A 21,866-nucleotide genomic window follows, 5' to 3' on the forward strand; every position below is an offset into this window, starting at 1 on the left:
GATTCTGAAATGAAAGATGGAGTCTAAAGCAAACAAAAAAGTCAACTTGCACCACGGGGATACCATCAGCAGAATTCAGATTGTGGGAAACTCTACAGGATGAATGGCCCAGTTTCTTCAACAAATAAATTGCATGGAAAAAAAGGAGAGAGAGAAATGAGGGACCTATAGATTAAAAGAGACTTGAAACACCTATTAACTAACTGCACTATATGGACCTCATTTGAGTACTGATTTGAACAATGTAGTTGTTTTAAAAAGATGAAATAATCAGAGCAATTTAAATATTTTTTGGATATTTGATGATATTAAGGAGCTGTTGTTAATTTTTTTGTATGACATATTATGGTTATGTTTTAATAGTCCTTATATGTTGGAGAAATAGACTGAAATACTTATGGATGAAATGATATAATAACTCGGATTTGCTTCAAGACCCTATGGGTAAGGAGGATGGCTAAATAAGCATGGTCATGGGATGAAGGGAACACGGGAATCTTTTATATCGTTTTCTCTACTTTATGTTTGAAATTTTCTATAACAGAGAAGATCTATCATTGGAATCCTCAGAGAAGATAATGAAATCATAAAACAGAAACAAAATAATATAAAAAAGAAACAAAGAATTTTTAAAAGTTCCTATAAATAAAAAATAACAGACATAAAACATTAAGTAAAGAGTTGGGAAAAAATTGAGGACATATCACAGAAAGTAAACCGAAAAATTATAGAAATGAAAATAAAGAAAAGAATAAAAAATCAGAGGACTAGTCCAGAAGGTCCAAAATCTGGGTAACAGTTCCAGAAAGAGAGAAAAGAGAAAGAGGAGAAAGGAATTCATTAATACAATAATCTAAGAAAATGTCCCCAAACTGAAGACCATGAATTTCTAAAAGAAAAGGATGCACCAATTGCCTGACACAATGGATGAAAACAGGTCTACATCAAGACATATCCTTGTAAAACTGCAGAACATTGGGAACAAAAATATTTGACAAGTTTCCAGAAAAAACAAAAAAACAAAAGACAAAAACTCTGGCTATAGATAAAAGATCAGGAATCAGAAGCATGCAAGACTTGATAACAGAAAAAACTAGAAAGCAATGGAACAATACCTTCAAAATTCTCAAGGAAATTATTGCCAACAGAGTTCCATAGCTAGCCAAACTGCCAACCAAAGATGAAGGTAGAATAAAAACATTTTTCAGACATGAAGGCCTCAAAAACTTCTTCCTTTTTTCTTTTGCTGAGGAAAATTTGCCCTGAGCTAACATCTGTGCCAATCTTCCTCTATTTTGTATGTGGGTCGCCACCACAGCTTGGCTGCTGACAAGTGGTGTAGGTCTGCATTTGGGAATGGAACCTGGGCTGCTGAAGTGGAGCATACTGAACTTAACCACTAGACCCTGGGGCCAGACCCTCAAAAAATTCATTTTTATTCATCCTTTATCAGCAACAAAAGCAAAGAAATAAATCCAGAAAGAAGAAGAAGAAATGGAACACAGGAAACAAGAGACCTAGCAGAGAAGAGAGGTGAAGGGAATTCCCAGAATGGTGAGAAAAGGTTCCAAAGTAAAAGTCTCCTCTCTATGCCTCAGTTCCCTTATTGTGAAACAGGAACTAGTGATAGTACCTATCTAAGAGACTTGTAAGGATTCAGCATAAGACATTTAGGGTAGAACCTGGCACAAAGTAACCGCTACAAGAGTTGTCGTCGTCATCAACATCATCACAGAACTCAGTCTATACTATGTTAACATATAACTACTTGATATATTACAATAACTAAAAAAAAAGAAATCAATGTAAAACACATTTCTGAAGTGAATATATTTCCAAATTTGGAATGACTGAAAATAGTCACAGAACCATAGGGTTTTGGAGGTTGGCAGGGTTCTGAGGTTTTTCTAGTGCAATTTCCCTGTTTTAAAGGGTAGAAAATTGAAGCTCAGAGCTTCTAAGTAACTTGCTTAAGACCACCTAGCTATTTAGAAGAGTTGGAACTAGGAGTCAGGTGTCTCATGTCATCGCACTGAAAATCCGAAGAGCCGTGACACAAGCTACATCTGCGGTATCCTCAGAGGGTCAGCTTCACACAGACAAAACAAAATTACCATAGAAATATTTTGTCCAACTCTGTCATTCTACCCTAAAACCCGGTACTTGGCTCAAGATATACATAAGCAGAAAGGCCACATAGAAAGATGCAGCCAGGGCAATGAAGAGAGAAGGATACAGCTGGGCTTACTGAGTTCCATGGACAATAAGGAAGAAAATGTATTGAATTCACAATTTGACACAAAGTTGTTTTAATTCTAGGAAGGACACCTCTAGGGGTTTACACACAAAAGTAAGAATATTAATCGTGCTATGGACCAATATGGCGCAGCATGGATGGGCATTTCTGATCCCTGAGTAATGCAATGGGTAGCAATGCACCTCCATTACAGTTTTCGAAGTCTTTTTAAAGGAATATACACAATTTGTAGGATTAGCAGCCATTTCAGTCACTACTTCCAAGGAAATGATGCTCCCATCAAAATGATCTGGCAGTCAGGACGACTGAGCAAGGCCAATGAAGAGTGTGAGGGTAGTCAGGGGCAAGAAGGCAAGATCCTGGAAGAAGAGGATTTCCTCCTTGCCTCATCAGGCAAAGCACCACTGATATTCCCTTTGAAGTTTGAGAGGGCAATCAGGCTGGGTGAGAATTTTCCTAGCATAAATTCCATGATCTGTCTTGATCTTGTTTCCACTAAAAATAAGTCTTCTGTACATCTGTAGAAAGTCCCACTCAACAGTTTGAGATGAACTTATTTCAAAAGAAAATTGCCCATTTTCTTTTCACTGAATCTCAGAGGAAAAGTGCATGCTAATTTCTCATCTTTAAAACACTGCAAACTTCTATGCTTCTTGAATATTTATTTAAAACAAATTTGTAGTTACCTTTGGATATAGAACATGTTCCATAGCAATCCAAATACCAAAGTGATGACTTGTTGGATTAAACACCTCTTAATATTTTGACCATTTAGCAGACATTTAAAGTGACAGGTAAAGAGTACAAAAATACAAAAAACACTATTCTCAAATGTTTTCATCTCTTTTACAAATGCTTATTCTGGTATTTTTGACTAACAAAAAGATTTTCTCCTTCCACTTTCTTATAAACGTTAGGTGCATCTTGGAACATCATTCAAACAGAGTAAAAGTACATACTGTAACTTAGCCAAGTTAGTAAAAACATCATAAGAAATAAAAACTATTTAGGAATATTTTCCATTTCTTCTGTATACAAACAGAAACATACAGAAAATACAGTTTTAAAATGGAAAGTACTGCAGTGTCAATACTCACAGAAAAAGCAGGATGCCAGTGTTCGCCAGGGCAAAGGCGAGTCCCAAAATCCCACTGCCCATGATGGCGTTGCTTAGGTTAAAAACAGACATGCCTAAGGAGGTTGTTCCTGGAATCTGAACAGAGACACAAACATTCACTCTAAGCAAACAGTCGCCAAGAAAGTTCATCCTGCCAAAGCCTTTAAAGCACTATTAGGAACCAACAGAGGAATGAAATTCAAGAAACCCTTCCTTAGCAGTCTAGTTATTTTTTTTTTCAATGGATTTCAGGAGAAAACACATAGGGTCTGAGGAACATCCTGGTGAATACAGATAGCTATGCTTATGGTACTATGCTACATGCATTAAGAACATCTGTCCCAATTTACATGATGAAAAAAACAAGCATATTTTATTATAATGACACTTACATATTCATCACATTTCTTTTTTTCCAAATGGCTGTTAGTGAGACTTCTTCTGCTTTCACGGTCAGAAATAAACTTGCTGTAAAGACATGTATAATAATTAAACTTCATGATAATGATTTGAAGCTTAGCATTAGGACTAAATGATTTATTTCTAACCAAAACATCACACATGAAAAATTATCAGTCGGTTACCTAAGAGTTTACAGCCCTATTCAACTGTCCTTGGTTTCTGTTTTGTCTTGGTTTTTTTTTTTCCCAGTATTAGTTGTCTGCATTCTTGTTTTACCAAATAAACTGTAAGTGCTTAAGGGTGGAGACTTTGCCTCATTCGTTTTTGTATCCCTCACTTACTTAGAATAAAACAATGCAAACAGTAGATGCTCATCTTGAGATGAAATGAAAGACAGCTGTGTGTCAAAAAGAGCTATACATTCCAAATCATTTTAATACTAATACATCAAAATACTATATGCACCGTAAGTTAACTTTTATATAGATTTTTCTCTAACTGCAAATCAGATAATGTCAAGAATTCCTTTGGAGCTCATATTCCTGTAGTACAAAGTTATTAAATAGGAATTCCCTCTCCCCTGCAAAAAAGAAAGCAACTCTTTCCCCATCAAACATTCCCTCATCCCTGCTAGATGCAAGTCACTAGAGCATGAGATGAGGGAGACACGGGGGTGTGTAATAAGAGACACAGACCCTAGGCTGTAGGAGTTCAGATTAGGAAATTAAGGTTGGGGGAGGGAGGGCATCTAGTTCATAGTTAGGGGCACAGTTAGGGCTTTAAGAAAGCATGGGATTTAGAATTTGAGTTGGAATCCTCACTAGCTCTGAGGGCCTGGACATGTTACCTCAGTTTCCTCGTCTGTGAAATGGGAGTAACACTATTACATTATCACATAGCCTTATTGGGAGAACTAAATGAGAGAGCTGGGGTAGAACTTCAGTACAGCTCCGGGCTCAGAGTCAGAGCAATAGATGTGACTCGTTCCTCTCCATGGGGGAAGTGGGACTTGAGTGGGGATGGGAAAGATTCAGACAGGCCGAGTGGAGTAAACTATATACAAATATAGAGAAGTAGGAATTCAGAAGGCTCTAAGAATCATCAAATATATTCAGGATTAGTATCAGAACTGTACGGCTGAAATTGCTAATTTTTAAAAAATTCCCCATTAAAAAAAAAACAAGAGCTATCGTCAAAGAAAAGTCCATTCACAGGCAAACTGCTGCATGTATTAGTGTGATACGTTAGGGATGCTTTTTGGCTCTTCTGGAAATTTAATTATTGGGTCTTAGGAAGAACTAATCACAGTGAACTTTTAAAAATTATGTTATTGAGGTCATATTGGCTTATAACACTGTGTAAATTTCAGGTGCACATTATCGCATATCAGTTTCTGTATAGATTGCATCATGTTCCCCCCAATGGTCTAGTTTTTATCCGTCACCAGACATATGTGCCCCTTCCTCCCTTTTGCCCTCCCCTGAACCCTTCCCCTCCGGTAACCACTAATCTGTTCTCCTTATCTATGTGTTTGTTTATGTTCTACATATGAGTGAAATCATACAGTGTTTGTCTTTCTCTGTCTGCTTTATGTTGCTTAGCATAATACCCTCAAGGTCCATGCATGTTGTTGCAAATGGGACGATTTTGTCTTTTTATGGCTGAGTAGTATTCTATTGTGTGTGTGTGTGTGTGTGTGTGTGTGTGTGTGTATACCACATCTTCTTTATTCATTCATCAGTTGAGGGGCACTTGGATTGCTTCCATGTCTTCACTATTGTGAATAATGCTGCAATGAACACAGGGGAGCATAAATCTCTTTGAATTGTTGATTTCATGTTCTTTGGATAAATACCCAGTAGTAGGATAGCTGGATCATATGTTATTTCTATTCTTGGTTTTTTGAGAAGTCTCCATAGTGGCTGTACCAGTTTGCATTCCTCCCAGCAGTGTGTGAGGGTTCGCTTTTCTCCACATGCTCTCCAACATCTGTTAATTCTTTTCTTGTTAATTATAGCATTCTGACAGGCACAAGGTGAAAGCTCATTGTCGTTTTGATTGCATTTCCCTGAAGATTAGTGATGTTGAACATCTTTTCATGTGCCTGTTTGCCATCTGTATATCTTCTTTGGAAAAATGTCTGTTCATATCCTCTGCCCATCTTTTGATTGGGTTGTTTTTTGTTATTGAGTTGTATGAGTTCTTTATATTTTTTGGAAATTAACCCCTGGTCAGATATATGATTTGCAAATATTTTCTCTCAGTTGGTGGGTTGTCTTGTTGTTTCATTCATGGTTTCCTTTGCCTTGCAGAAGCTTTTAGTCTGATGTAGTCCCAACCGTTTATTTTTTCTTTTGTTTGCCTTGCCTGAGTAGACATGGAATTTGAAAAGATACCGCTAAGACTGACGTCAGAGTGTACTGCCTATATTTTCTTCCAGGAGTTTTATGGTTTCAGGTCTTACACTCAAGTCTTTAATCCATTTTGAGCTAATTTTTGTGTATGGTGTAAGATAATGGTCTACTTTCATTGTTTTGCATGTGGCTGTCCAGTTTTCCCAACACCATTTATTAAAGAGACTTTCTGTTCCCATAGTATGTTCTCGGCTCCTTTGTCAAAGACTAGCTGTCCATAGATGTGTGGTTGTATTTTTGGCTTTCAATTCTGTTCCATTGATGTGTTTCTGTTTTTCTGCCGCTAGTATGCTGTTTTGACTACTACAGCTTTGTAGCATATTTTGAAGTCAGGGATTGTGATACTTCCGTGTTTGTTCTTTTTTCTCAGGATTGCTTTGGCTATTCAGGGTCTTTTGTTGTTCCTTATAAATTTTAGCCTTCTTTGTTCTATTTCTGTGAAGAATGTCATTGGGATTGGGATTGGGATTGCATTGAATCTGTAGATTGACTTAGGTCATATGGACATTGTAACTATATTTATTCTTTTAATCCATGAGCATGGAATAACTTTCCATTCCTTTATGTCTTCTTCAATTTCTTTCAATAATTTCGTATAGTTTTCAGTGTATAGGTCTTTCACCTCCTTGGTTAAATTTATCCCTAGATGTTTTATCCTTTTTGTTGTGATTGTAAATGGCATTATATTCTTGACTTCTCTTTCTGCTAGAAATGCAACTGATTTTTGTACATTGACTTTACACCCCACAACTTTGCTGTAGTTGTTGATTATTTCTAAATAGTTTTCTGGTGGATTCTTTAAGATTTTCTACATACAGAATCATGTCATCCAAAAACAGTGAGAGTTTTACTTCTTCCTTTCCAATTTGGATCCCTTCTATTTCTTTTTCTTGTCTAATTGCTCTGGCCAAAATCTCCAGTACTATGTTGAATAAGAGTGGTGAGAATGGTCACACTTGTCCTGTTCCTGTTCTCAGAGGGATGGCTTTCAGTTTTTCCCCATTGAGTATAATGTTGGCTGTGGGTTTTTCATATATGTCTTTTATTATTTTGAGGTATTTTCCTTCTATATCCATTTCATTGAGGGTTTTTATCATAAACGGATGTTGGATCTTGTCAAATACTTTCTTTGCATCTAATAAAATGATCATGTGATTTTTATTCCTCATTTTGTTAATGTGGTGTGTCACATTGATTGATTTGTGGATACTGAACCATCCCTGCATCCCTGGAATAAATCCCATTTGATCATGGTGTAGGATCCTTTTAATGTATTGTTGTATTCAATTTGCTAATATTTTGTTGAGGATTTTTGCATCCATGTTCATCAGTAATACTGGCCTGTAATTTTCCTTTTTGGTGTTATCCTTGTCTGGTTTTGGTATCAGGGTAATGTTGGCATCCTACAATGAGTTAGGTAGCATCCTGTCTTCTTCAATATTTTGGAATAGTTTGAGAAGGATAGGTATTAAATCTTCTTTGAGTGTTTGGTAGAATTCACCAGAGAAGTCATCTGGTCCTGGAGTTTTGTTTTTTGGAAAGTTTTTGATTGCTGTTTCAGTCTCTTGTGATTGGTCTATTCAGATTCTCTATTTCTTCTTGATCCAGTTTTGGGAGGTTGTATGATTCCAAGGATTTATCTATTTCTTCTAGCTTATCCAATTTGTTGGCATATAGCTTCTCATAGTATCCTCTTATAATTCTTTGTATTTCTGTGGCATCTGGTGGTTTTCTGTGACGGTTTCTCAATTTCCTCTTTATTTATGATTTATGACTCTATTCTGATTTTTTGTATTGTGGTTGCTACGAGGTTTGTATAAAAGATCTCATAGACGAGACTGTCCATTTTCTGATAGCCTCATATCTCCATTAACCTAAGCAGGTTCCATCTATTTTCTCTTCCCCTTCTGTGTTTTTGTTGTCACAGGTTATTCTTTTTTGTGTTGTGAATTTGTGACTAAATTGAAGTGGTTACAGTTACTTTTGATACTTTCTTTCTCTTTATCTTTTATGTTATAATTAAGTGTTTGCTAACCTATTCCGATAGCTGCAATTTTCTGATCTTGTCTATATTTCTCCTTGTTCAAAGCACTGTAAATCTTTGCCTTTTAGTTTCAGGTAGGAGGGTTCCCTTAATCATTTCTTGTAAGGCAGGTCTAGTGGAGATAAAGTCCCTCAGCTTTTGTCTATCTGGGAAAGCTTTTATTTTCCTGTTATATATGAAGGATAATTTCACTGGATAGAGGATTCTTGGCTGATAGTTTTTGTCTTTCAGTATTTTGAATTTATCATTCCACTCTCTCCTAGCCAGTAAAGTCTCTGTTGAGAAATCTGCTGAAAGCCTGATGGGGGTTCTTTTGTAGGTTATTTTCTTCTCTCTTGCTGCCCTTAGGATGTTTTCTTTGTCATTGGCTCTTGACAGGTTTAATATTATATGCCTTGCAGAAGGTCTTGTTGCATTGACGTAATTAGGATTTCTACTGGCATCATGTACTTGTGTGTCCAGTTTCTTCCTCAGGTTTGTGAAGTTCTCAGCCATTATTTCTTTGAACAAGCTCTCTGTTCCTTTCCCTCTTTGGGATACCTATACTCCTTATGTTACTTTTCCTAATTGAGTTGGATAATTCTCAAAGAATTTCTTCATTTTTTAAAAATGTTAGTTCTCTCTCCTCTTCTACCTGAATCATTTCTAGATTTCTCTCTTCCTTATGGTCTGCTTTATTTTTAATGCTTCCTACTTTTTTCCCCCATCTCTTTAACTGTATTCTTCATCTCCAGAATTTGTTGGGGTATTTTTTAGAGCTTCAATCTCTTTGGTAAAATATTCCTTCTGTTCATTAATTTTATTCCTGAGCTCACTGAACTATCTTTTGGGGTTTTTTGTAACTGGTTGAGCAGCTTTAAGATAGCCGTTTCGCATTCTCTGTCAGAGTGTAGTCTTCTGTGACTTCAGGTCCAGTTTCTGGAGTTGCTAATTTCTTTCCGTTCTGCAGCATCACAGCAGTTCCTCATGGTGTTTGATGAAGTCATCCTCTGCTGGCGCATTTGTGGTAGTAATCACCTTTTCTTATTTGGGTACAGCTTTGGTTCCTTTGCTTCTGGTCACCTGGGTCTGGTGTTCCTTCACTGCCTCTCCCTGGGTTCAGATCCTGTTGTCCTGTGCACCACCTGTGCTGCTGTTCTCAGGTTGTCTAGGGGTGCTGGGTGCACTACTCCCAGGGATGCTGGGTTCACAGGTGTCACTGTCACTGGCAGGACCCTGGGGGACCTGGGGACTTGTATACAGCCCCTGCTGCTAGTGTAGCTGGTGTTGGGGCTGCTGCCACTGCAGGCTGGATCACCAGATCTGTGGTGGTTCTTGTTGCTTCCAGCCACACAGATTCCCATTGGGACCGTTGTGGGGCGGGGCGGGGGGTGCAGGGGCTGTTTTTTCTGCTCCTGCCCTGTGGGCTTGTAGTTGAGCCCGCTCTGTGTTTACATGGGCACTGCAGCAGCCCTTGTGCAGGCCACCTTCTCTGAGGCCAGCTGCTGCACTCAGTGGGTGAGGCTGCTGGGGGTGGGGGTGGGGATGGCACTGGCCACCTTTCCTCGGCTGAGCCACTGCAACTGTGCACAGAGCGTTTGTGTGGGTAGGGCACCTCCACAGGCTGGGGCTCTGCACTCCAAAAACATTCCGTGGGCAGGGCTGCCCCTGCCTCCACTCACAGTGGCACTGGCAGCTGAGCGAAGATCCTGTCCTGGGTTGCTGCCTGGCGGGGAGAGGGGAAGGGGCTGCTCCCCTAGGTCCACTGCTTCCTGGGGGTCCAGTACACCCACCTTCAGATGTATAGCTGCCAGCATCCTGTGGTGCTAGGTAGGGAATCCTCTGCTGGTTAATGGATGTTCATTTAGTTGGAACTTGGGGAGACAGAAAGGGACCAACTCACTCTGCCATGACGCTGATGTCCTACAGTGCGTTTTTCACTAAGAAATGTAAAGCCAGTTGAACTGGACTGTTTTAAAGAGGCATATATCTTTAAACTACATTATATTTTCATGTGCTTTTTTGAATGATCCTATATTTCACAATAAAACATTTTTTAGTGAAAGATACATATCATCAATGTTAGTTTTATTTATCTACCCTTTTCATCTTTAATCCAACGACTTCTCCCTGGCATTACTTCTCCATTGTCCATTTGCATTATTTCACCAGGATAAAGCAGACAGGCAATAGACGTACTACAGACTTCCTCGGAGACCATCACCTGGTATAAGCAGCACAATCTGCGGGTGATTCCCTCCAGCATCTGCCTCTGCCTAGGACTTTCCAGTTACTGAGAGATATCAACAGGAAGTAGAAGAAAACTCCCGTCTCCTGAAATGCAGCTGCTGATGCTCCAGCAGAGGAGAGCCTAGACCAACTAATGCCAAAATAGGAACGTCAGGCGGTGCAAAATTGAGATGAGATAAGGAATCCAGAGAAGGAACAACCATTATTAGGTGGGATTAGCCAGAGGAAACTTAAAGGCAGAGACCTAAGAAAAGAGTATTGAGGTTCTTAGCAAGAGAATGACATAATGAAAGAAGTATCTTTGGAGACCAACCTGGCAATTGTATAGCGTTGCTACTAATGATTAGTTTGACCCTCTTTTGCCCTTAACGTTTTAAATCTTTCCACAGAATTGAGGTTTACAGATCTGGCTGGAGAGGGGCAAGGGAAAGCTGCCTTCCTTTTCATACAGGCAGCCCAAAGAAATCTGGGTGTGTGACTTTCCAAAATGAAACGGACTCATATTTAGTGTTGGTGTTAAAGAAAAGACTGTATTTAATCAGGCTAATTTTAATACCCAACTCAAGTCTACCAAATCTTTATTCAGATGGTCCCCCATTTGCCTTTCTTGTGGAGGGACTTGTTTTCCAAAGAGAATTTCCATTACTTTTAAATTGAGAGAAAAGTCTGAATGTTTTCAAACAAACCAAACAAAACACCAATAAACCGCCTGCTATGGCAGATCTAAGTTCCCTGCCTGGCAAGACTCCCCGGAATTGGTAGCAGAGGACTGGCGGGTAGAGAAGAAAGAGATGCAGGCACTGTGACACAAGGGGCATTCAGTAGGGTCGAACACTGTGCAACGGAAGGGGATGAAGAATAAGGCCCCTGCGTGACTGCCAGCTCTCTCCCGAAGAACTTCTGCAGGATGAGAAGAATGAAACTGACTTACAGAGCTGCTGTGATGAGTAACCATTGAAAAATACAATAGGAAACATTGTGTGTCAAGTGCCTCCCTGATTCTGCCTTCCGGTCTACTTCTTCTGGCCTGCTTTCTGCAGCAAGACATAGAAGGTTTTCCAAAAAAATCGTCACTGCTTTTCCTGAAAAAGTTTCAAGTACAAATTGCTCACCCTGCAATTCTAGGTACTGCTTCATTTGATTTTTGCCTCAATGTCCTAATCGCAGCTCCCCTGCTCCTAAAAATGATCTTCCCAAGAGGGAGTGAGGAATGAGACATGACCAATACATTCCGAGAACAGAGACTGAAAAACAAGTAGTAGGAATCCATTCTCCCCTCAGGAGACCCTCCCTCCTCTCAGCCCAAGCCTTCCTGCCGGTTCAAAGCCCTCATCTTCCATGAGTCTTATACTCTGATTTGAACCGAGTTTTCTGACTCTGACCTATTTACTGTTTTTCTGTGGCACAGATTGTGCCACTAGGCTCCTCCAGCATCCTGAGGCGTTGCATAGTGCTCGCGGTCCCTCAGCTCCTTCTTATATGGACCTGTTCATACATTAGCAACTCAGAGGAACCCTCCAGAAACCTCATCTGCATCTTCTATTTAGGAATTCGGGAGTAGCTCAGGCTGCAGGGAAGTCTAGCTCAGTAAGAATGAAGCACTTAGAGCAAGCCTCTTTATTCTCTTTATGGTGTTTCAACTTTTTCTTCTCTTTAGTCTTTAAATCTTCGCTTTGTACTTCTGTAAACTTTTTTTTAAACAAAATAAAACCAACCTTTTTTGTAATGGAAAAGTCCATTCGAAATAACTAGGTCAAGCAGCTTATCACAAGTTTCTGTTATCTCACCATTTAAAAAATGCAATTGTGTGTTAAAAAACACTGACCTGTGGCAAAGAAATTGAATTAAAACTTCTCTTTATTGACTTAAAAATGGGCTATGGGAGAAGGTGCCTTTGACATGGGATCTCAGGATGACAAAAGTATTATTACAACAGAGTTTTCACTGGGTCAGCCTGTACTCACAAAGCAGAATTTGATCAACCAATTGTTCTGCAAACAGATCGAGACAAAACAAAAACCTACAGTGGCTGTGGCAGTGACCTTCAATAGACAAAGCCTGAAAAAGGATGTAGGCGTTGCATTGAGGTACTGTGAAGGGAGGCGAGCAATATAGGGCAGTGATTTAAAACCAAAAATAAATCAACAACAACAACAACAATCCAATTACGGCTGGGTTGTACAATGGGAAGATAATCTTCCTATTTTAATCTCTACCAATCAGGTTCTCACTAGATTATAATGTTTCATCTAAGGATTCATAACACAAAAGAGATGAGTGGTTGAACTTAAATGACCTTTCCTAGTTCTTTCCCTGAAATTCTAAAGTTCTATAAAAAAGGAAAAGAGAACAGGAGGAAAGAAGCAAGTAACAGAGATTGGAAAATGTGAAAGAATTAAAGAAACAGCAGGCATTTTAAGAGAAGTCTGAGAGGGACACAGAGCCTTACTTGGTGGATAAACTCTCTTGAAAATAGAACAAAACAGACTTTAATTGTAACAGGAGCAATTCAAGCAAGGAAAGAATTTTCTGACATAAAAACTGAATATAGGAGGAAGTTATGGAATCTTCTATCCTAAGGTGTGGAAAAGACATTAGAAGAAGAGAGAGAGAACTTTTCAAGAGTGCTCCCAAGTGATACAAATTTAGTATATGAACTCTGAAAGAGACACAGGGACCAAAAATAAATAAATAAATAAAAGCTGATGCAGGGTGTAGTGAAAAGAGTTGCCCCAAATTCTTTTAAGAAAAATCTCATTTTTCCTAGATGCTTCCTGGGTCATAACAACAATAGAGATGAGAGCATAGAGCTGAGAACTCTATAGGCGAGATGCAACATAGAGATGAGAACAACAGTAGATAAAGATTAAAATATGTGAATATTTGCCTGGATACAGCTAGAATAATATACTAACATTTCAACAACTTGAAGGTAATAATAACCAGCAATCATCCAAAGCCTAAAGCAATATTATTATTCCTGGGGGTGGAGAAGTGCTTGGCAAAGAAAGAGGGTTGCACTTTTATTGATATACACTTTTTTCATACTAAAAGGCTTACCATTACTAGACACTGTGCCAAGTACTTGACATGGATTTTCTCATCTATTTTCACAATAATTACATGTGGTTGGTATTATTATTAGCTCCATTTTACAGAAATTAAGTAACTTGACCAAAGTTGCATTACTAATAACTATGCTGTTGAGCCAGGATTTGAACCTAAGCTGGCTGATTGCACAGCCTGAGTTTTTAACCTACAAAGAGTATTGCATCTAATATTCCCCAACAATCCCAAGAGATAAGGTATTATTATTATTCCTGTCTTACAGGGATGGAATTTAGGCTCAAAGCACAAGATCACACAAGATCTACTGATACAGCCAGGATTCAATACAAGTCTAAATGAAAACGTGCACTTAACTGCTCTCTCTGTGTCTGTCTGTCTGTCTCTCTCATTTAAAAAATACTTTGTAATGTCCACAGTCTATCAGGCACTATTATCATATCACTACAGGGTACAAGAAATAAAGATGATTAAGGTGGTTCCTTCTCTCAAGAAGCACACATCTAGAGGAAGAGTCTAGAGAGTACTACTCAAAGTGTGGTCCATGGACCAGCAGTACGGGCATCACCTGGGAGCTTTCTAGAAATTAGAATCTCAGGCCCCAACCCAGACAGAGTCAATCAAAATCTGCATTTTAACAACATTTCCAGGTGTTTCATATGCACATGAAAATGTCAGCAGTCCTCACCTAGTGGACATTTTGAAAGGTTTTGTTGTTCCAGGTATGGATTTCTCTGACTACAACCCCAAAATTAGGGTATGAAATAAAACAATTGAGCTGCAATAAGGACAGGGGTCCTAATGCCCAAATGGCTGTACTCTATTTTCAACTGAACTTAAAAAAATGATTCTTATAGTATCATAATGGGGAGTTTCCAGGCAAAGCTATCTGCTAGATGCCAGATAATGAGAGATGAATATTTATTTTCAACATTTACTCTAGTTCTCTAAAAAGAGGCACTGTTTCCTACAAGTTCACTGTTTTGGGAGCTGGTTCTCTTAGATTCATCTGGTTAGGTCTACCTTCCTCCCATCACTGTGAAAAAGCTGAAGAGCGAGAGGGACTCAGGTGAAACTATTGCAGGAATCATGGTAGGGGTCTTTTTTGATTTTTGCCTGAGGCTAAAAAGCTGAGACTTCATCCTGTAATATGTTGTTTTTAATTTTAATCGTTCTAGAGCCAAAAATGAAGCAAGATTCATGAACTGTGTCAGTGAAGGAGGGGAGACAAAATAAATAAATGCATCACACTGCATGGGCAACAGTGGAACCCAATTCTGCAAAACAAGTGGTCCACACCCAAGAGCTCTCCCGCTGCACCAGTCCTTGCCTTAGTCACAGTCCACAGGGAAGTGAGCTCACCTGGGCAAGGTGCCCAAGTCAGGGGCAAGAATGGGTGCTTCCACCTACTGCAAGTGGTAATCCCCTCAAAAACTTAAGACTTTCAGTAGGCAAAACTTTTTAAGATCAACTTCAGATTCTAAACAGAATATTATAAATCACTCTTATTTTAAGGTCCTCAAGCTTTGCATTGCTTTGGGAATGAAGCTTCATTATAAAACTAAAATGTCCTATTTGTGAAATGGTTAGAACCCCATCTATGGTTAAGTGCAGGCCAGCAGTGACTGCAGAACACTCCAGAAGTACAGAGCATGAACTGGCACTTGTAGAGTTTAATACAACTAATAAAGACTATCTTTTCTGTGAATGCCCGAGCACTATAACCAAAGGCAGCAGGATAGAGAAGGGCAGGAATTCAGACAGACCTGTGTATGCCCTTGGGAAAGTTATTTTATTTTTCTGAGTTTCGGTTTCTCTATTTGTAAACGAAATTTTTAAATTTTCCTTATTTGCGAAAGAATATTTTGCATGATGTTATAAGGATAAACAGCAATATACATAGAAACACCTGGCACTCAAGAAACCATAGTTACTATAAATAATTAGTCAGAAAGAGGAAAGAAGCAAACTTGAGTCCAACAATACGAAATATCACAACACAGTAAATAACACTTGGATGATAATGAGGAAGTGTCTGGGTTGGAGACTTGACCTCAAAGAACATTTAAGTAAGAGAAAAAGGAGGCGAGGCAGAGCTGAAACTTCTGAGTATATATAAATACGGCAGCTAAGTCCTCTGCTGGACTTTCAATTATCAGAATGTAGAGCAGATTATCAGAAATGATTTCCTCAGAGACGCTTGGTTAGTTGATGTAAAGTTTTCATCCTCCTCCATCCCAAGTTCCTTTTGAGCCCCCGCCCCAAAGCGCAGCATCGTTGGTATCTAATAAGTAGTCCTGTGTACTCCCCTCTCTTCTCCTAGCCTTTAGGAGGCCTCATGCTTCAGACGAGCAGCATCACTAACTCCCAGCTAGAGGGCTTCCTGCCAAGGGCTCCACATAAGCTGCTACAAAATCAGTAGGTCAGAGGATGCCCCAAATCATTAAAAAAAAAAAGAGAGAGAGAGAGAGACATTTGGTCCTACTCTACACAGAACCCAAGAGTTGGAAGGACTTGTTGGAAGGAGGTCACAGTTTATTCAAGAGCTTCCAGATCAGTGCTCTTCCCACCTACGTCTCTACCTCCTCTCATTCATGCTATCTCTTCTTTTCTATCTGTTTCATGTACTGTTTCTCTACTACAGTTTCTCATAGAGCCATCTGAGCTCAACTATTATTGTTATTATTTAAAATCCATGTTACAAATTATGCTTGTAATGATGTATTTGTAGTTTTAATACAGGAACATTGGCAAACGCGACTTTGACCATTTTTTGCTTAAAATGTGGGCGAGGTCAGATGACTGTAGTACACACTCAGACACGAGATGCAGTGAAATTCCAACACTCCGTCTAATTCATAAGTACAGAGCTTTTGAAAAGTTAGGGCTGGTTGGGGTCCAATGTATTCACACATTTTTATTAGATTCAATTGAAAGATTTGAAAAGATGAATAAATTACTTTCCTATTTGCTTCATCTGCTATTGCAGACTATGCCCAACAGATGTCACATAAGAAATTCAAATTACATCTTCAAATGGAGCATAACCTTAGTAATGAATAATTCAAGAAAATAACTGAAAACCAGAATAATATTTTAGAGACATTTCTTTCATTGGATGGAAGTGTTAGTGGAAAAATACTCACCTATTTATTTGACCATTTTCTACTTCAGTGAAATCATTGGAATCATTGCTAATGTTATCGTCTTCGGGCACCGTCATGTTTTGCAACTCGGTTAATTCGAGTCCACTTTTGAAATGCATCATGTTTAGAAAGTACCTGTAGTCAAAAAATTAGCCCAAATTCTCCTGTTCTGAGTGTATTTACAAGTGGATAGCAGCAAAAATATCAGCTTGACACTCCTGAAATACAATACCATGAAAAATAAACATATGAATATCACCATTGATGAAAAATAAACTATTACAAGTAAACAAATAGTTAATTTACTGATACGCCAACTTTTACATTTTGCTACTGGATGCATTAAAACAATCTTTGTACATCAAGTTATAGAGGCTGTAAATGTTTATGCCTTTCATAAATCTCTCTCCATTTCTAACTATAAAATGAGTCACGTCACATAATCTTTATGCTCATGTCAGCTGCAGGCAATATAGACACCCTTTTATGAAACAGTGTGCTTAAAATGAAAGCGATTCAGTTATTTTAATGCATCAGACCACAGGGTGCACAGATAGCTGGGTACAGACTGCACAGACACAAAAGCACCTCTGATTTAGCAATCCCAGTTTAATAAAAATGGAAATCCTCATTAAATGGCATCATGAGGGATCAACTACCCAACCTAAAGGTCAAGCAGCAGAGGACCAATCTGTCTTTTGAAATTTAGCAAACAGTTTATCCATCAACTGAAAGCGATTAAATCAGTCTCTCCAATGAAATCACCCCATGTCAGGGTATTAGGAAATTAAAAACTCATACCCAGGGGATTTAGGTTAATCCACCTGAAACTATATTTCCTCATCAGAAACGAAAGACTTGCAGAGTTCACGTTTTCCTCCACGTGGAGAACTGTGATTTAAATGCTGAGGGGTCACCAATAGCATGTAAGGGGGAAAAAGGTTTCAGACACACACATCACCAATCAAAAAGCAGGTGGCAACAGAGGTAAACGCAACTTCAAAAGCAAGCCCTGTGTACGTACGGGAGCCTCACTGGGACAATCTCAGTGAGGTGATGGGGACCACGGAATGAAGCTGAATGGCAATGAGATTTTTTTTTACCTCCAATGGTAAACCCCCTTGGATGACGTTTGATATTTTGTCTGATCCTGAATTCCAGAAGACGACTGTAACCTAGTTAAGGTCAAAACTCCAATGTGCCCATTTAAACATTCTAATTTACGCCAAGAAGCATTTTGCTAATTGATAATATCTTCAGGGCCCATAGAAAGTACCCTAGAATGATACTTTTTCAGGAATTTTCTCTTCTCTTCTTCCCTACACTAGGCCATGCGTTATTCCTTTTTATTCACAGTCTCCTATCTAGAATGGAACTTCCCTGGTTCCAGGATCCTTTACAGCTTCCACAACATAAATACTATGTAACACCTCGGCTTCCGGGCCTCATCTTCCTGTGGGGCAGGGCTTCTCCTGGAAAGCAGGAAGCAGGACAGGAAGATTTAAGCTCCATGACCTCCTGGTCTGAGGCCAACCTGGCAGCTCGTGGCTGAGTCTTCTAGCCAGAGTAATAGCGCCAGAGCAATCTCTAATTGCTTTCAGTGCCTTCACACAGCAGCAATGTTTACAACCTGTCTTCACTTTGCAAAAGTTGAAGTGCATTAAAGGGGCTGAACCCCACTCTCACGCCTTGGCCCCCTCTGATGAAAGCTGCACAAATAGGTAATTTCTAGAAGTCTTGCCACACTGGCTCTCTCCTGTGTGACGCCCTCAGGGGCTACTGAAGTGATACTACAGGACTGGTAGAAAGTTGATTCAGTGGATGAAGTTCCCAGTCTGGGTTCAGAGTCCTTTTCTCTCCACAAACTGATAGGAAATAGGGACTAGATAACAATTTTCTGACACAAGGCAAGGTTGACTAACAATAAATCTGAAGTCTACTGTTTGAATTGAAAGTTTCATATCAATATATGTGTGTCTGTGTATACAAATAACACACATGTATATAAACATAAATATATATAACTAATTTTAAAAATGGACAAAAAGAGAAAAGAACAAAAAGAAAAGAGAAAGTCCTCGCTGCTAAAATTATGTCAGTATTAGGCAAATACCAGTACTAAGTCAATCACATAGAATAAACTTTTCTTCCTTTGGTTTGAAGAGAAATTTATTGTTTCACAGTTCTGGAGGCTAGAAGTCCACGGTCAAGGTGTCGCCAGTTTAATTCCTTCTGAGGCTCCTCTCCTTGGCCTGCAGATAGCTGCCCTCTTGCTGTGTCTTCACAGCGTTTTTCCTCCGTCTGTGTAGTGTCTGTGTCCTAATCTACTCTTCTGTTTTTTGGAATAAATTTGTATTGTTGTGAAATAACCTATCTGAAATCTGACTTGTTATTGAAAATGCAAACTCAGAAAATGGAGAAAACTAGCAAAGTTAGTGACACCTGTCACTTAGGTTAAGCCCACACTTAGAAAACACTATCCATTCAACGGATCCTATATCTATTGAGTGCGAGGTGATGAAGGGATTTAAAAAGTTTGGAAAATGTCAGATTCAGGGATCTGAGGCAGCTTCATAGAAAAGTCACATTTGAACTGGCTCTTGCAAAAGAAATTTTTTTTTTCTGATTCTAAAACTAAATACATGCTCACTGTAGAATCCTTAGAACAGACGTTGTAAAAGAAATCTCACCACTGAAAAATGGCCACCATTAGATTTTTTCTTTTTTTGAGGAAGATTAGTCCTGAGCTAACTACTGTCAATCCTCCTCTTTTTGCTGAAGAAGACTGGCCCTGAGCTAACATCCGTGACCATCTTCCTCCATTTTATATGTGGGACGCCTGCCACAGCATGGCTTGCCAAGCAGTGCCATGTCCGCACCCGGGATCCGAACCGGCGAACCCCGCACTGCCAAGAAGCGGAACGTGCGAACTTCACTGCTGCACCACCGGGCCGACCCCAACCACCATTAGATTTTGATGTATTTCCTCCTTTATTCTTCCTTTTCTTTTCCTTTCTCCCTCTTTAGCTCCCTCTCTCTTTTTTATTTGACACTGAGATTTTAGACTGTTTTTAACCTACTTTTCTCCTGTAGCATTACATTGTAAGCATTTTGAAGAAAGAAGTGTTTTTAAAAACATATTAGTTCCTTATCAATAAATAATATAGGTTTTTGTAGAAAAGTCAGACAATAGAAGTTTGCAAATGAAGGATGAAACAAGTAAGAAGAAAAAAGTTACCTGTTCTCTCAGCAGTCAGAGATGACCACTGTATATATATTGGAGTATGAACTTCCAGGATTTTCTATGCACATAGATACAGCGCCTGGCATACAGTAGACACTCAATAAATATCTGTTAAATGAAAAACGTGAGTACAAATAAAAAATATGTACACATGTACAAAAATGGAAATCATACCATAGATTTTTTAAAACATATTTTTTTCACTTAAGATCTGGGCTCCTATCCTGAGTTATGTCAGTAAACGCGGGTCTACACCATTACCGCAAATGCTTGCTTAACTGCTTGTCTGTGCCATAAACTGACATCTAACCCATTACTACGGGACAGTCACACTGCTTGGTGGACAGGAGACTGACAGGCGGAGATGGGGCCTGAGCTGACACTTGTCATTGACATGGTCAATGGCTCAAGGGCAGAAGTGCAGGTTGAGTTCAAGAAGCAAAGAATTACAGTTTCACTGAAAGATGGAAGCAATTATCAGACTCTGCAATTAATTAAAAGGCCGAATGGGGTGATGGTGTGAAGATCTTGATGTTAACCCAACCATAATTACTATCTCCCAACATTTATAATAGGCTACAAATTTGTTTACTCAACACAGAACATTTCTGAGCCTTTACCGCAATCTTGTGAGGTACTCTTAAGCAAGCATTAGTATCTTCATATTCATATGGGTACATTCTACTAACAGTATCAATGTCAAATACATAAACTTATTCTCTACTCTGCATGAGGTTAAGTACCAAAGGAGAGGATACACAAAGAAACTGCAAACTTTACATTGCTCAGAGCTTATTTCAGAAAGCAAGACCCACCCACTTAAAGTGACAGTATACCATAAAACATTAGCATGATGGAGACCAAATTACATGGCAGATCAAAGAACAAGTCCAGAGAGATTTCAGAGACATACATACATATGTACATACAGGAAAGAAGGAAGGAAGGAAGGAAAGTGCAAAGGAACAAAGGAAGAAAGGAAGGAAGGAGGGAGGAAGGGAGGAAGGAAGGGAGGAAAATACATGAGGCCTGGAGAAATCAGGTAAGATTTTACAAAGAGAGAGGATTTGTACTATGTCTAAAAAAGGTAGGATTTAGGCTGAGGGATAGGGAAGGGCTTACTTGTATTGGGACCAGCGCAAGCAAAGACATGGAGGGTACATATGCATACAACTGCCTTATATGACCATTCGGATGGACCTAGCTAGAGGGAGCAAGGGATGTGTTTTTCAGTAATAGGAGGTTTTAAGGGTTTGGTAAAAGATGATTAAAAGATTGTAGAGGGAAAACTAAACCAAAGAATATGTTGTGACTGAATCATTGTTCAAAATTACTTTTTGAGATAAATAAGCAAAAATACAATTTCAATTGCTAATATACTTTGTGGTGGATTGGCCCGCTCAGTGTTTGTTCCCACTTCTTTCTAGTCCAGTTCTGTAGAGAATGGAAAGTGGAAAACTACATTTCCCACATTCCTTTGCAGCTAGGGTTTTAGATATGATTTAGGTTCCACCAATCAGAGAGCAAGGTAGTGGGGGCCCGGCATCCATTTTGCTAGCAGGTGCAGCAAATAGCCCTGGAACCAACAGTTGTGGCTATGGATTCCTAATCATCAGATTTGGCACAAGTGATGCGTTTTTGGCTCATGCAGTTGAGACAATGAGAAACAAGTTTCCTGATGGAGGCACAAGTAGCAGTTCCCTTAGCAGGCCAGTGGAGTGGTGGTGTTCTGGTAATTATTCCCAGAGGCCCAGCCTAGAGCCCACTCTGCCTTCTCTTCTAACAATTCTACAGGCACTTAATTCCCTGTATTAAATCCCTTTTGCTTAACATACATAGAAAGATCTGTTATATGAAACTAACCCCTGACCGATGTTCTTAGTTTTATTTTTTCTCCCTTTTAAATTTTTATTATGAGAACTTTTTTTTAATGTTTTTGGTGAGGAA

The 21,866-nt window shown here is 39.1% G+C and overlaps 1 protein-coding gene across 9 annotated transcripts in view; it reads right to left on the reverse strand.

Annotated features, from left to right (window-relative positions):
* SLC38A1 (solute carrier family 38 member 1) overlaps positions 1–21,866 on the reverse strand; it is a 68,956-nt gene that overhangs the window by 36,697 nt on the left and 10,393 nt on the right. For 5 of the 9 annotated variants that reach the window (XM_008521764.2, XM_008521762.2, XM_008521766.2 and 2 more), the window contains exons 2-5: positions 19,914–20,027; positions 16,676–16,893; positions 3,767–3,842; positions 3,355–3,470 (exon numbers count right to left, since the gene is read on the reverse strand). In XM_008521764.2, coding sequence (XP_008519986.1) covers positions 3,355–3,470; positions 3,767–3,842; positions 16,676–16,797 — 314 coding nt within the window. In that variant the 5' untranslated portion in view covers positions 16,798–16,893; positions 19,914–20,027. The remainder of the gene's footprint in view (positions 1–3,354; positions 3,471–3,766; positions 3,843–16,675; positions 16,894–19,913; positions 20,028–21,866) is intronic. The other 4 variants (XM_070619455.1, XM_008521768.2, XM_070619456.1 and 1 more) reach the window with 1 other exon arrangement.

This window comes from Equus przewalskii, chromosome 5, assembly GCF_037783145.1.
Source record: "Equus przewalskii isolate Varuska chromosome 5, EquPr2, whole genome shotgun sequence".
Lineage (NCBI taxonomy): Eukaryota > Metazoa > Chordata > Mammalia > Perissodactyla > Equidae > Equus > Equus przewalskii.